General features: G+C 36.1%; 1 protein-coding gene across 5 annotated transcripts in view; it reads left to right on the top strand.

The window, feature by feature from the left end:
• ANLN (anillin, actin binding protein) overlaps positions 1-15,567 on the top strand; it is a 48,915-nt gene that overhangs the window by 22,491 nt on the left and 10,857 nt on the right. For 3 of the 5 annotated variants that reach the window (XM_081800251.1, XM_081800252.1, XM_081800248.1), the window contains 13 exons: positions 2,780-2,890; positions 4,755-4,978; positions 5,873-6,018; positions 6,242-6,389; positions 7,242-7,377; positions 7,992-8,174; positions 9,670-9,796; positions 10,547-10,595; positions 10,688-10,744; positions 11,190-11,228; positions 11,482-11,503; positions 12,394-12,506; positions 13,504-13,557. In XM_081800251.1, the coding sequence (XP_081656377.1) occupies positions 2,780-2,890; positions 4,755-4,978; positions 5,873-6,018; positions 6,242-6,389; positions 7,242-7,377; positions 7,992-8,174; positions 9,670-9,796; positions 10,547-10,595; positions 10,688-10,744; positions 11,190-11,228; positions 11,482-11,503; positions 12,394-12,506; positions 13,504-13,557 (1,409 nt within the window). The remainder of the gene's footprint in view (positions 1-2,779; positions 2,891-4,754; positions 4,979-5,872; positions 6,019-6,241; positions 6,390-7,241; positions 7,378-7,991; positions 8,175-9,669; positions 9,797-10,546; positions 10,596-10,687; positions 10,745-11,189; positions 11,229-11,481; positions 11,504-12,393; positions 12,507-13,503; positions 13,558-15,567) is intronic. The other 2 variants (XM_081800249.1, XM_081800250.1) reach the window with 2 other exon arrangements.

Genomic DNA, 15,567 nt, shown 5'->3' with positions numbered 1-15,567 from the left:
ATCAAGCAACAACTCCCCATTTCCTCTTCTTCCCAGCCCCTGGCAACCACCATTCTACTTTCTGTTTCTATGAATTTGACTATTTTAGATAACTCATATAAGTAGAATCCTATAGTATTTATCCTTTTGTAACAAGCTTTTTTTTTTTTTTTAAGATTTATTTATTTTAGAGAGAGCGAGCTAGAACGCAGGGAGGGAGGGGCAGAGAGAGAGAGGGAGAGAGAAACTTTAGCAGACTCTGCACTGAGCATGAAGCCCAACACATGGCATTATCCCATGACCCTGAGATCACAACCTGAGCCGAAACCAAGAGTTGGACACTTAACTGACTGAGCCACCCAGGCGCCCTGTAACTAGCATAATGTCCTCAAGGTTTATCCATGTCCTAGCATGTGACAGGAATTCCTTCCTTTTTAAGGCAGAATAATACTCCATCATGTATATATATACATTTTGTTTAGCCACTGTCTGTCAATGGACATTTTGGTTGCTTCCATCTCTTGGTTATTGTGAGTAATGCTGCTAGGGACAAGGTGTGCAGATATCTCTTTGAGACCCTGCTTTCAATTCTTGGTATACACTCAGTAGTGGGGTTGCTAGATTATATAGTGGATCTACTTTAAGTATTTTGAGGAACCATTATGCTATTTTCTGTAGCAGTCACACCATTTTACAATCTCACCAACACAGCACAGGGGTTCTAGTTTTTCGACATCCTTGCCAACACTTGTTATTTTCTTTGTTGTTGTTTTTGTTTTTGTTTTTTGATAGTAGCCATCCTTAGGGGTGTGAGGTGATAGCTCATTGTGATTTTGATTTGTTTCTTTTACAATTAGTGGTGTTGAGCATCTTTTCATATGCTTGTTGGCTGTTTGTATATCGTCTTTGGAGGAATAGCTGTTCAAGTCCTTTGCCCGTTTTCTAATCAGGATATTTTATTTTTGTTGTTGAGTTTTAGGAGCTCTTTATATATTCCGAATATTAACCTCTTATCCCATATACAGTTTGCAAATATTTTCCCCATTCTGTAGGTTGTCTTTGCAACTCTGTTGAATGTATCCTTTGATACACAAAAGTTTTTAAGTTTGATGTCATCCCATTTGTCTGTTTGTGCTTTTGTGGCCTGTGCTTTTGATGTCACACCCAAGAAATTGCCAAATCCATTGTTATGAAGCATTTCCTCCATGTTTTCTTCTAGGACCTTTATAGTTTTGAGTCTTACATTTGGGTCTTTAATCCACTGTGAGTTAATTTTTGTATATGGTGTCAGATAAGGGTCCAACTTCATTTTTTGCATGTGAATATCCAGTTTTCCCAACATCATTTGTTGAAGAGACTTCCTTTCCCCACCAAATCATCTTGGCAGCCTTGCAAAGATCGTTTGACCAAATATGTGAGGTTTTGTTTTGTGGCTCTCTATTCTATTCCATTAGTGTATGTATCTATGTTTGTGCCATACTGTGTTGATTACTGTAGCTTTGTAATATGTTCAGAAATCAGAAAATGTCAGTCTTCTAATTTTGTTCTTTTACAAAATTATTTTGGATGTTCAAGGTCCCTTGAAGCTCCATATGAATTTTAGGATGGACTTTTTTATTTCTCCAAAAAATGCTTTTGATAAGAATGCATTGAATCTGTAGATTGCTTTGGGTGGTATTGACATCTTGACAATATTAAGTCTTCCAATCCATGAACATGGGATGTCTTTCCACCTATTTGTGTCTTATTTAATGTCTTTCAGCAGTGTTTTGTAGCTTTCAGCATACAAGTCTGTCACCTCCTTGGTTAAGTTTATTCCTAAGTATTTTACTCTTTTTTTTCCCTAAGTATTTTATTCTATGAACAGAGATAATTTTACTTCTCCTTTTAAAAATCTGGATACTTTTTGGGGCGCCTGGGTGGCTTAGTCGTTAAGCATCTGCCTTTGGCTCAGGTCATGATTCCAGGGTCCTGGGATCGAGCCCCACATCGGGCTCCCTGCTCAGCGGGGAGTCTGCTTCTCCCTCTCCCTCTCCCCCTGCTTGTGTTCCCTCTCTCGCTGTGTCTCTCTCTGTCAAATAAATAAAATCTTAAAAAAAAAATCTGGATGCTTTTTCTTTCTTTTTCTTGCCTATTGCTCTGACTAGGATTTCCAAAGCTATGCTGAATAGAAGTGGTGAGAGTGGCCATCCTTGCCTTGTTGCTGATCTTAGAGGAAAAGCTTTCAGTCTTTCACTACTGGGTATCGTGTTAGCCATTGGCTTTTCCTATTATTATGTTGAGGTAGTTTCCTTCTATTGCTAGTTTGTGAAGTGTTTTTATTGACACTATTTATTTTATTATTTTTTTTTAAATTTTATTATGTTAGTCACCATACAATACATCATTAGTTTTTGATGTAGTGATCCACGATTCATTGTCTTTCACTACTGGGCTCAAATCCTGGCTCTGCCATTGGCTCTTTTTTTTTCTTTAAAAAAAAAAGTAAAAAGCAAAATGCAGAACAGCATACATAGTATGATCACCTTCTGATAAGACAAAAGGATGTACACATTTGCATACATAGCAGCAAAACTGGCAGAACAAACAATAACCTGGTAATACTGGCATCCCCTTTGTCTTTGGGGAGGAAGAGAGAAATGAGACCGTGAAGAGAAGACAGTTGGCTTGGGGGATTCTCTATACATTTCTAGATTTGAAATGCATAGTTTTATAATCAGAAAAAATAAGTTTCCTTAACTGAAAAATTCTAGGTTCTTAACATATACTAATATGATTTTTCTTACAATTTTTTTTTTAGGTTTTACTGAATGTGAAATGATGAAGTCTAGCCCTTTGAAAATCACATTGTTTTTAGAAGAGGATAAGTCTTTAAAAGGAACATCAGACCCAAAGGTCAAGCAGCAGACTGGTTGGTTTTTATGTTTATTTCCTATTAATATATTGGTAGAAGCACATACTTTTTTTTTTTAATTTCCCTAAGCTTCCAAAGTGTGTGATTTATTGATACTGTCTGAAATTTACAATTATGAGAAGTAAATTATCTAAATTTTTATGAATCCCATCTTGTTCTCAATTTGCAAAATACAAAACAACAAACAAAACACTCACTGTTGCAAAATAGTCTGCAACTAGAAGGGGTGCTGACTTAACCATTAAACAAATCTGGTTTTCAATTTGGCTTAGGCACTAGATAGCAATGTGACCTTGGCCAAGTCTCTGTCATCTCTCCAACGGAGAATGATGGCAGCCACCTCAAAGGAGTGTTGTTAGGATTAATCAAGGATGCCTCCTACAGTTCCTGATACAGCAGATGATAAATGGTCCATAACCAGATCTGAGTAAAAATAAAGTCATTTAACCCAACGTTTTTCACTAGATACTCCCCTCAGTGCCTTGAATTTAAATAGCACCTTTTCTTTTTTCTTTTTTTTTTTTTTTTAAAGATTTTATTTATTTATTTGAGAGAGAGAATGAGACAGAGAGCATGAGAGGGGGGAGGGTCAGAGAGAGAGGCAGACTCCCTGCTGAGCAGGGAGCCCGACGTGGGACTCGATCCAGGGACTCCAGGATCATGACCTGAGCCGAAGGCAGTCGCTCAACCAACTGAGCCACCCAGGCGCCCTAGCACCCTTTTCTTGAATGTGAGTTTCCAGGGGATCTTCTTGCTTGCACCAGCATCTTATTTCATTTCAACCATGCTGTGTGTCAGGGAGCCTGCAGTAAACAAATCTCAGCTCATCGTTTGTTATGGATGGAACTGTACACCCCCAAAATTCATATGCTGAAGCCCAAACCTCCAATGTGACTAGAATTGGAGAATAGCCTTTGTGTCTGCAGGTCTGACTGAAGTCCTTCTGTGGTGGCCCAAAGCGGATAGACTTCAAGGGTGCCCAAGACCATCCAGGAGAGATCTGGATCCAGGGCAGGATAGAAAAAAATCACCCCCTTCCTTCTCCTCAGCAGAGTTTCTCAAGAAGCACATATTCAAATATATAGTGTCCTATATTTCAAAATGTCTTGTGATTTTGTAATATTCTCTCTCTCTCTCTCTCTTTTTTAACTAGGAAATACTCTAGCTTCCACAAAGAGATAGCACTGTTAACAGTTATCTTTAGGTCACAGACCCCTGTGAAAATCTGATTAAGGCTGTCACTCACTTTCACGGGGAAAGGAAATGTGCTGTCCTTCCACACTCTTTATATACTCTTAGAGGAATTAGTGGCTCTTGAAGATTATTTGGGACCCCTGTCTTAAGTGATGTTAATATTTCCCTATTATTCACTGCCATGTGAAAGGGAACTCCCCAACAAGAGAAAACGAGTTACTTGAAAGAACATTTTTTGTAAGTCTGAAGCTTTTGGCTATTATCTTGTCATTTGCATTCTTCGTTAATATTCTTTCTTAAACCCAAAGCATTGAATCAGCTTTTGACAGTTACAACTTTTATTTTTTTTTTAATATTTTACTTATTTATTTGACAGAGAGAGACACAGCAAGAGAGGGAACACAAGCAGGGGGAATGGGAGAGGGAGAAGCAGACTCCTCGCTGAGCAGGGAGCCGTATACAGGACTCCATCCCAGGACCCTGGGATCATGACCTGAGCTGAAGGCAGACGCTTAACCGACTGAGCCACCCAGGCGCCCCTAGACAGTTCCAGCTTTTATTGCTTTGCTGTTTATTTAGTAAGCACATAAACTTGAGATCTGCTCTGCTATCCCTTTAATTCTGAAAGGTCTGAGTCACAGAACCCACCTACTGAAATCTTTTTCAGAAGTGGTACGTGAAACTGAGATGAGTGTGGATGATGATGATGATGATATCAATAGTTCAAAAGTAATTAATGACATCTTCAGTGATGTCCTGGTGGAAGGTGAGCTAGATGTGGAAAAGAGCGAAGAGGAGATGGACCATGAAGAACAGGAAGATGCACTGAATATCTCCTCAATGTCTTTACTTGCTCCATTAGCACAGACAGTTGGTGTGGTAAGTCCAGAGGTAAGGAAAGACTAAATGTTATCAGGCCTGGGACACATACAGTTATAATGGGATCCCCTTTTGTTTTAGTTGGTACATGGGAATTTGGCCCTCTGTAGCCAGGGGAGTTCTGGAACTCTGATGTCAGTTCTCTTAAAAGAGAGCTTAAAATGCTTCAGTGGTTTCCTGTGACCTTAGATAAAATCCAGACTGTGACATGGTTTAAAAGGCCAGACATGTGGGCTCAAATTCTGGCTCTGCCATTGTCTGTTTATGGCCCAAGTTGTTTAACCTCTTTACCACAGTTCCCTCACCTGTTAAACAAGGTTAAAACTAGTGCGGGTTGATGTGAATATTACATCATTAGTATATTAGTATTTAGCACCAGACAGAGAACTAACATTTATTGACAGCCGACTATTATTATTAGCTATCACCCTAAATTGAATAACTGTAGCTCAGGAAATTAATTCAATTAGAAATATATATATATTTTAAGATTTTATTTATTTATTTGACAGAGAGAGACACAGCGAGAGAGGGAACACAAGCAGGGGGAGTGGGAGAGGGAGAAGCAGACTTCCTGCAAAGCAGGGAGCCCGATGTGGGGCTCGATCCCAGGGCCCTGGAATCATGACCTGAGCCAAAGGCAGACGCTTAATGACTCAGCCACCCAGGCGCCCCAATTAGAAATATTTTTTAAGAGAGTTGCAAATGTAGGTTTTAGCAGTCTTTGAACTTTTATTCATTTACTATTTAGGAACTTATTTTAGTTGGCTTTGTTTTTATGATGAATCAGTTGACTTATTGGATGTTTATTCCTAACAATAGAGAATTTATTCCTTCCCTCAGAATTATCATTTAGAATCCATGTCATCCATAAAATCTACTAATACCTGATGTGCTCCACTGCAGAGTTTAGTTTCCTCACCTAGATTGGAATTGGAAGACACCAGTGTAAGTGATGAAAGTCCAAAGCCGGGAAAATTCCAAAGAACCCGTGTCCCTCGAGCTGAGTCAGGTGATGGCATTGGTTCTGAAGATCGTGATCTTCTTTATAGGTAAGAATGTTTCAGAAGGCATTCACTCACTAAGGGTCATGGTTTAGATATAGCAAGTTGTGTTACAATTTATAATTATGTTATTAATTCACCTATAAAACTTTGGAATAACTTTTGTCAGCCTCTCTTTTACCAAATGGCATTTTTCATTCCACATGTTCAATAAAAGAGAGCTCTCAATGTGTTGCTGGATTTCTAATAGAGTATACCTTGTTTCCTGAAGCATTGATGCATACAGATCTCAAAGATTCAAGGAAACAGAACGTCCTTCAATAAAGCAGGTGATTGTTCGGAAGGAAGATGTTACTTCAAAGTTAGATGAGAAAAAGAATGCCTTTCCTGGTCAAGTTAATATCAAACAGAAAATGCAGGTATGTACTTCTGTGGAAAGGAGATTTGGAATGTTTTCTGTACATTCCTTAAGGACAAGGGCCCAGCCTTATTCATCTCTATATCCCGACTGATTAGAGCATTGTCTGACACACTCAGTAAATTGCTCTTGAATTCAGTGTAACTTGAGAAAGGAAGGTCTCCTTTGTTGGAAACGCTGGAAGCTTGTTTGATATTTCTGAAATATTTAAACATGTTTGTCATAAATATCCTTAAAGTATAAGTTGGATGGTGGTGAAGTGTGAAATTTGTTTTGCCCTTACAGGTTGTTTTATGCTAAGGAAGGCATTTTTAAAAGTATAACATACATGTAATTTAAATAAAATGAATCAGATAATTTCTAAATCTTTACTACTTTGTTGAACATAGCCCCAATTATAATTTTAATAGATATGAGTAGAAAGTCTTTTCATAAGAAAGAATGTTTACAATGTAATTATAGCAGCATGTTGAATGTTTTTGGTGCATAGTATATACACTTGAACTGTGAAACAGTAACATTTTGACTTTACTCTGGATATTTTGGAAATTATCCAACAGGCTTAATAAGAACTGAAGTTTAAATAAAGTAAAAATGGGGCGCCTGGGTGGCTCAGTCGTTAAGCGTCTGCCTTCGGCTCAGGTCATGATCCCAGGGTCCTGGGATCAAGGCCCCTATTGGGCTCCCTGCTCGGCGGGAAGCCTGCTTCTCCCTCTCCCTCTGCCCCTGCTTATGTTCCTGCTCGTGCTATCTCTATCTCTGTCAAATAAGTAAATAAAATCTTTTAAAAAAAAATAAAGTAAAAATGGCGATAAAGATTTTAGTTTTTTCCTCCTTTCGTTGGTTTCCCTAGGAACTCAATAATGAAATAAATTTGCAGCAGACAGTAATCTATCAAGCTAGCCAGGCTCTTAACTGTTGTGTTGATGAAGATCACGGAAAAGGGTCACTAGAAGAAGCTGAAGCGGAAAGACTTCTCCTCATTGCAAGTACGTGTGATACACTTGAAACAATTTGAAACAATTCCAACAGAATTTCAAACCAGGAAAAGACTCTTTTGTCTAGGATAGTTAGAAATCTCTATTTTAAAGAAAGGGCTTTTTCTGTTTCAGTTGATCTATGTTTTTGTTTCTTACAACATTTGTGAATACTCTGCACGTAAAATAAACTGTAGTTTGCAGAAAAGGTGAAAGGAATTGGAATGCATTTGAAGAAATGTAGTTGTGAAGAGTATGCCAAAAATGAATATATGAATATATTTACATATGTGTGTGTGTATTCATATACACACACTGTCTCTACACCTAGCTATCCACATGTAGCTAAAAAAGTATGTGAGTTTTGTTGTGTATGTGTAGTGATGGATGACAGGGCATGTTAGCGTGCAGAAATTATGCCACGCAAGAAAACTGGCAAAAAGTTCAAGCATTAAATTATCAAGATGTTTTAAACAGATGAGCGGTCAAGGTTTTACCCAACAACCTACCACCTGCTTGTCTTTGATCTTAAGTACCTTTGCCACATCAGTGCGTTTTCTTGAATTGGTCTCCTGTAGAAACATTTGCAATTTTTCATATTTGTGATATTGCATATTTTTACATAGCTGAGAAGAGAACACTTTTGATTGAGGAGTTGAATAAATTGAAGAGTGAAGGGCCTCAGAGGAAGAATAAGACTGGTCCCATTGCCCCAAGTGAATTTGTCCCATCCAAAGGATCAGTTACTTTGTCAGAAATCCGCTTGCCTCTAAAAGCAGATTTTGTCTGCGGTACAGTTCAGAAACCAGGTATGGTGATTTTTATTTGCATCACTTCTAGATCCTATGTTAAATTATGAGCCTTACCTAGATAGGAATTATGCAAATGGGAGCAAGTAGAGCATGCAAAACGACGCACAGCTTGTATTTGGGCCTTTAGTTCCTCTAATGAAGATATATAAGTAAAAATAACCAAGGGAAAATTTCATATATGGGGTTGCTGATCCACATGGGAACAGACATGGCTCTAACTGAAAGGAAGGCAAGTTAAACATAGATTTTTGTTTGTTTTTTTTTTTAAGATTTTGTTTGAGAAAGAACGAGAGAGAACACAAGCAGGGGGAGGGGCAGAGGCAGAGGGAGAAGCAGGCTGCGGGGCTCTATCCCAGGACCCCAAGATCATGATCTGAACCGCAGGCAGACGCTTAACCAACTGAGCCACCCAGGTGCCTCTAAACATAGTTTTGAGCATAAAATATTTTCCTAAGATGAGATATCTTGATACAGCAGATCATTCAACTTTCATTATTTAATTTTACTGTGGAAAGTATTGGGACACTGAGGAGAATCTACTTTACTTACTCTATTCTATTTAAAATTCATCCCAAAAATCTTGAATTATTGGTTGTAGAGGTGAAGATGACCACCCAGTGAAGATGATTCTATTGAAATTATTATTGCCTTTGTCACTCTAGATTGAAAAAGTAAACTTTTCTAAACATGTATTCTATGATAAATCATAGCAAAGTGGGCAAAGGAGAATATGGCACCAGGATCTGAAAACAGGGCAGGGTAATTATAGCAAGCTTAATAAAATCAGAGTTTCATTAAATTTTCATGAAGTTCTTTTAAGATTCCTTTATGTTTTCATTTGCATGGGCCGTTCTCTTTGAGGAGAAGGAGAGTTAAACATAGGTGAGAAGTGAATTTAAGGTATAGGGAAAATAAAGAATGGAGATGTTTAAAAGTTGGAGCATTCCTGTAGGAACAAGGTAATGTAGGTTCTGATTGTTGCTGTTTTCTAATTTTGGTGTGGTCTGGAAGAAATCTATCGGTAATAATAGTATGTACCTTGAGACGTGGGTATTTACTAACAGACAGTGAAGAAACAGTATGTTTTTATTAGAATTTATCTCCGAGTAACTTTCACAGAAATACAGTATTTTAATCTCAGTTTTGAAATAATAAACCATAGTTTCCCTTTTTGGGGAATATACTGTTAGCTAAAGGATTAGGGATCAATAGGTAAAATTTGAAATCAGAAATGGAAGGATATGGAGTGACATTATTTCAGTTCACAATCAATAATAGGAAGAGACCTTGATGAAACTTATTGATGATGATTATGACTATCTGCTTATGTGTCTAACCTAGCTTTTTGTATCTGGAAAGCTGATTTTAGTAATTTTTAGATAAATTACATAAATTCATCGCAGTATTACTTTTTCCTTTGGTCTTCCAAAATGCTGATTAGCCAAATCTGATTTTGCTTGTGCTTATTATGTAATGTGATTACTTTTTGCAGATGCAGCAAATCACTATTTCTTAATTATACTGAAAGCAGGAGCTGAAAATATGGTAGCCACACCATTAGCATGTACTTCAAATTCTCTTAATGGTGATGCTCTGACATTCACTACTACATTTACTCTGTAAGTAAATTAGGCTTTTGACAGTTTAAACATATTTTTCTTTTAATAGAGAATACAGATGGAATGTATAGTCTTTGAAATGCAGTAGCTATATTCTTATATGGACAAATAACTCCGTTTCAGTTTGTTGATTTCAATCTTTTGTATGTTTCTGATATTTCTTTCCCGTTGAGTAGCACATTTCTTCCATGTGACTACAGGTATTTAATGTGTTGATATATACATAAAATATAAATATACATTACATATATAAAAATGACTAAGGTCCAGATTATATATTATATAAATAAATTATAAAAATGAGTAAGGTCCAGATTATATATTATATAAATAAACACAAATAAAAATATATATAAAATCTGGGCCTTAATTTTATGTGTGTGTGTATATATATATATATATATATGTTTTAAATCTTAAATGTACTTACTATTCTAACTCATTGAAAAGATGTATTTAGTGTCACAAATATATTGTGAAAATACAGAATCAAAATCTAGTTAGAAAAAAAGTACTTATTAAAGATCTTGAGTTGTAAGATACTGAAGAAAAGATTTGACTTGTATCATAGGAAAAACAGATTGTTCTTACCAATTTTTATATTCTTTAATAGTTTGTAACAACTGCCTGTAGTTAAAAAACACCGTGAATTCCTTTACTGCAGAATAATAACACTGTTAGTGGCATAACTTTTAATGGCATTAAGTCGATGTTTTCCTTACTGTTTTATTTAATGATTTATTTTTCCAGGCAAGATGTGTCCAATGACTTTGAAATAAATATTGAAGTTTACAGCTTGGTAAGCAGTGAAAGCTTTCCAAAATAACTAGTATTATGTTTTTCTTAGAGATACTAGATCTTAAACTAATTATGTTTTGGGTTTGTGTGTAGGTACAAAAGAAAGATCTCTCAGGCCCTGATAAGAAGAAAAAGGCATATAAGTCCAAGGTGAGAATGAAAAACCCAGTAAGAGTATTATTATCAAACAATAGATATGTCAGTTTTAATTGCTCTACATTTATTTGACAACCAGCTTTTATAGCCCACTGAAATGTCTCTCAAGCCTTTCTTCTGCACTCTTGCCTGCCACGTCCTCGGTTAACCAGCACTTAGGACTGATGTGCAGGCTAAAGCAGTAGTATCTGCATGTTGGTTTCCAGTTTTCCCAGTCTTTGCTCTGTTGTGCTTTTCCTAAGTCATCATCTAGCAGGATTTTATTTTAGTTCTAATAAAAACGGGAATGACAGTATAGGGAAAACCTTAAGAGAGGACTCAAGTATAATGTATTCCTATTTCAGGATTATTTTCTATGTGGGAGTATCTCAGGGTTGGTTAGTTTTAAGCTCTGAATCGTAATGTTTAGCAGGAAGGACACTGTTATCTTTTCTTCTAGGCAATTACTCCAAAGCGACTTCTCACATCTATAACCACAGTAAGTAAATTCTTAAAAAAAATTTAGCTCCCTTGAGAAATCTGCATCTTACACACAGGATTATAAATTGGTTAGCCATTTTTAAACCCTTAGCACTGTAGAAATCTTTATACTACTGGGGAGAAAATCTCTGATTTTCAAGTAGGGAAAAATACTGAAATCTTTGCAGTTTTAAAGAGTTTAATATTTAAATCTTTGTATCGAATAAACGAAATAACTTATGCTTCTTTATACCATTTTTTTTTTTTTTTAGAAAAGCAGCCTTCATTCTTCAGGTGAGTGAATCTTGAACTATTTCGAACAACAGAATAAGGAACAAGCACAAGCTAAGCAACGGCACACATACGTTGTACACACAGGCATCTTGATGAGTGTTCACCTTAGTCTCCTTTGAATAATATTTTCTGTGTGGCTTTTAGGAACATGTAAGATTATTGGGCAGAATGGCATGCTATCAGATGTCGCCGTAGGCCGCTCGGCCTCACGTCATTCAGGCTCTAGCAGGCAGTACCCGTGGGACACCCCGTTACCCGGCCACAGCTGCAGCCCGTGGCTTTACTCTTCATCCCGGCTTCTGGCGTTCTGTGCTTTCCACACTGTGGACTGGACTTCTTTTTAACTTTACTGATCATGACTGGCATTGTATCGTGTCAGAGAAGCATCCTTCTAGTTCACTGGGAACCTGGATGCCAGGAATCTGGGAAAGGCATTCTCTAGAGTGGCTTTAGGCCTGAGTTTTCCAAAGGGGATTAGGATGGAGCTGGTTTCACTCACCTCCTTTGGGCCTCTGGTCTCTCTTCTTGGCACAAGAAGGTAACTAAGAAGAACTTTGCAGAGACAGTCTCTACTGCTAATTATGTCATCCTAGACTAGAGCAATGAAGACTTTTCACATCTCTTTTAGGAAAATCGCTTTATGTATACATTTTTAAGTTCTGTGTCTTAAAAATACAAAATCCCAAAGGAGTGATAAGAAATGTCTATGCTACTTCACCTAAGTTAAATATAAGGTACTCAACAGTTTTCTTTCATCCTTTCGAGATGGAGGAAAATGAGGCAGTTTTCTCTGTGACAGCTTAATTTCTTTCTATTGGGCTGTGGTGAAGAGTTGTTACTTATACTCACAGAAGTCACTCTGAACTAACCTTCATTTCCTTTCTCTACAGTCATGGCCAGTCCAGGTGGTCTCAATGCTGTGCGCACCAGCAACTTTGCCCTGGTTGGATCATACACGCTGTCATTATCTTCAGTAGGAAACAATAAATTTGCTCTGGACAAGGTAATCCAAATTTATGTATTTATTTACTTGTAGAAAAATTAGGTCAATGGAAATGCCCCAGGACTTTCAAGTTTTTGAAATCTTTGGCTGAAAATGTATGTTCTTAGAATTGTACATTTTAACTAGGCATGGGTGTCCCTACATTTTTGATGTTGGAAGTATTTCTCTCTCTGTCTCTTAATAGTTAAATCTTCAAAGCAGTGTATACTGATTTATTCTAAACGTTACTTCTGACTACAGGAGTATTACTTCTTGCATGTAGATGTTAAGCTTACAGTTTTAAACATGGCAGCTTGCCCATTTGAACCGATATTTTGAAATGAATACTATTTTATAGATTTAGTTTTGACAAGATAGGGAAGGATAGGTTACTTTCTTAGAAAGTACTCATGAATCGAAGGGATTTCTTTTCCATACTTTCCTCCCCAAGTTAAAAGCTTCAAAGTTCAGATCTGTGTTCTGTCCCTGTTGAGTGCTTTTTCACCATAATGTGATATGACTAAACTTTTAATAGCCAACAAGACCATTTAAAGAGTGAGAGAACTAGTGGCAAACTTTGGTCCTTGGGCTAACTCCTGTGGTATAATACAGGGATATTTTTAAGTATTTTAAGAGATTTTCCTAGTCAGAATATGGAGGTGAGGAAGTACAAACATTTGGAGGCCTAGTTTCTAGTATTGACCCTGCTAGTAATTTCCTTTTTAAAATTGAGCAAAGTCACTTCATTTCTCAGGGATCTTGTTTTCCCAGTAGAGAATATTAGGTTAGATTAAAACAATCTACCTTGAAATTTCTATGAAACATTTTTCTTTTAGTTAATAGACAAAAACAGATTACCTTTGAAATTTTGATTATTGTTAATGCATAAATGTGTTTTATCTTAACATGTTAATTTAAAAAAATGTCTATAACTTTTTATTTAGTAATTTAGCTAGTTTAACAAATTGAGTGATCTTGAGTCTTTTTTTCTTTTTGTCTTTTATTTTGTTTGTTTTAGATAAATTATGATGTAAAAGAGCGAGAGCTACTGGGCTATATGTTCCGGGAAAAGGTTGCCATATTTTCTTTGCTTGAAACTAATGAGCTTAAAAAATCAATCTTGAAGTTTTGGCTCATATGTATTCATTTTACTAACCACTCTTATGTGTTCTTGGTTATTTTAAATAATTAAGGACATGATGTACATTATTCTTTCTTTAGATTCTTGCAGGTGGGCATCTTTTTTTTTTATTCTCATAGTTCTTTAAAGCTTTTTTTTTGTCCTCTTTTTTTCATGCATGTTTGGTACTTGGGCTTTTCTTCTATATTCTTTTTTCATGTTACAATTCTTTAAGATTCACTTCGACTTTGATTTCCTGGGTACTAAAACACCAAATTAATAACTAACACTAAAATGTATTCAATTGTCTAAAACTAAAATTTTTGTATTCAATATTGTTGACCTCCTCTATATTGAAAGAGCTACTGGTGATGTTTCAGATAAAACTGGTCTCAGTTGGCTAATAGGTATATTGCCATGTAGATGATGCTTTGTTTAGTGATTTTGAAATTAAAATGCATTTAACACTAAAATTATACTAAATATAATCATATGTTGTAGAAGGTTTTTGTTTTTAGGATTTTTAATATCCTTGCAAAGATCAGTTACAAGCATTCTGTGGGTATATAGAAATTTACAAAATGCCAATTTCTGCATGTAAGAGATTTTGTTAATCTTTAAAATGAAAGAGGTTTCAATGATGTATGTTAAGTATAGACTGGTCTTGAAAAATTGTTTGGGTGCCATTTTAATTCAAAATATCACACTTACAAATTTAAAAAAGTCTGGTATTTCCATTCTCTTAATTTCTTTGAAATTATAACTTAAAAAGCCAACCACATGATTTAGTACAAAATCAAATCACTCAATTTAATTGGTTCTGTCTAATACTCTGAAGTGTCTTTCTGAATCAAATACAATATAATCAGATATAAAATTTGTCCCAAATGTGTTTTTGTGAGTGGCAGGAGGAAGCAAATATTTATTCTAATAGTTTATAGTTGATGTAGGAGAATATCTAAAATAGTTAAGTTCAGTGTTCAAGTTGGTGAGAAAAATGGAAGACCTTCTATACTCATATAATAACCCTACTTAATTGACTTTGAGAGAATAGACAAGTCACCCATATCCTACCAGATACCAGTGATATAAGGGAGTGTTTGCTTATTTTATTGGTGCTGTGACCAACAATACAACAGTCACAAAGGTTATCTCTGAGATCACCTTCAGAATGGAATTTCTATTGAAGTTTACCCAGACTGTTTGCTCTATGGATTTAGGATACCACTGATAGCGATTGCCTTCCTATTTGAGGTTAAATCTGGCATCCTGCAATTTAAATTATGAATCTCAATGAGTCACAGGCTCTCAAATCCTTTCTTTGAATAAAGAATCCAAAATAGTCATAGATTTTATTACACTTTCATGGATAAAGGGAGAAGGACATCTCACAGCCCATCTTTTGACGTAAAGAAACCTCATAGGTATTTATGCCCTACTGAAAATAGAGATGTCATTTTAAATAGTAATAGGGCAAACAGTTGTGAAGTAAAACAACCAGTTAGCATTGTCGAATTTCAAGGTTATAGGAAGAGTGATTAGGTGTTCTCCTGTGTGCAAAAACTATTCTGGTGTACGCCCATTGGCCCAGTATACTTATTAACAGTACCCCTCTCTCTCAGAAATATCCCACTGTATGAAAAATTACAGCCATGCTGGTTATAAGTTACATTTTATAGCTCTTAACAATAATCTTAGAAGTGTGAATATCTTCAAAGACCCTTTTGTTAAACATAAAACAGAATAGGATCATACATTTTCACATGTTTCTACACTCAGCAGGGGGGTAGTGATATTGACCGTTTTGTGAATATTCCCAATTCACCTCATCAGGACAAGCTTCTGCCCAAGAATATTGTGAGCTTTTCACAGCTGTAGAGTAAAAGTGGACATTTTCTTCTAGTTTTTATGAGATTCTTTTTACCAGCAGCATTCTTTGGGTTCAGTGTGGAAATCTATTAA

This window comes from Leptonychotes weddellii, chromosome 12 (assembly GCF_054177405.1).
Source record: "Leptonychotes weddellii isolate Sample4059 chromosome 12, ASM5417740v2, whole genome shotgun sequence".
Taxonomy (NCBI): domain Eukaryota; kingdom Metazoa; phylum Chordata; class Mammalia; order Carnivora; family Phocidae; genus Leptonychotes; species Leptonychotes weddellii.
Note: the sequence above shows the minus strand (reverse complement) of the source record. Positions and strands in the feature narration are given on the sequence as shown.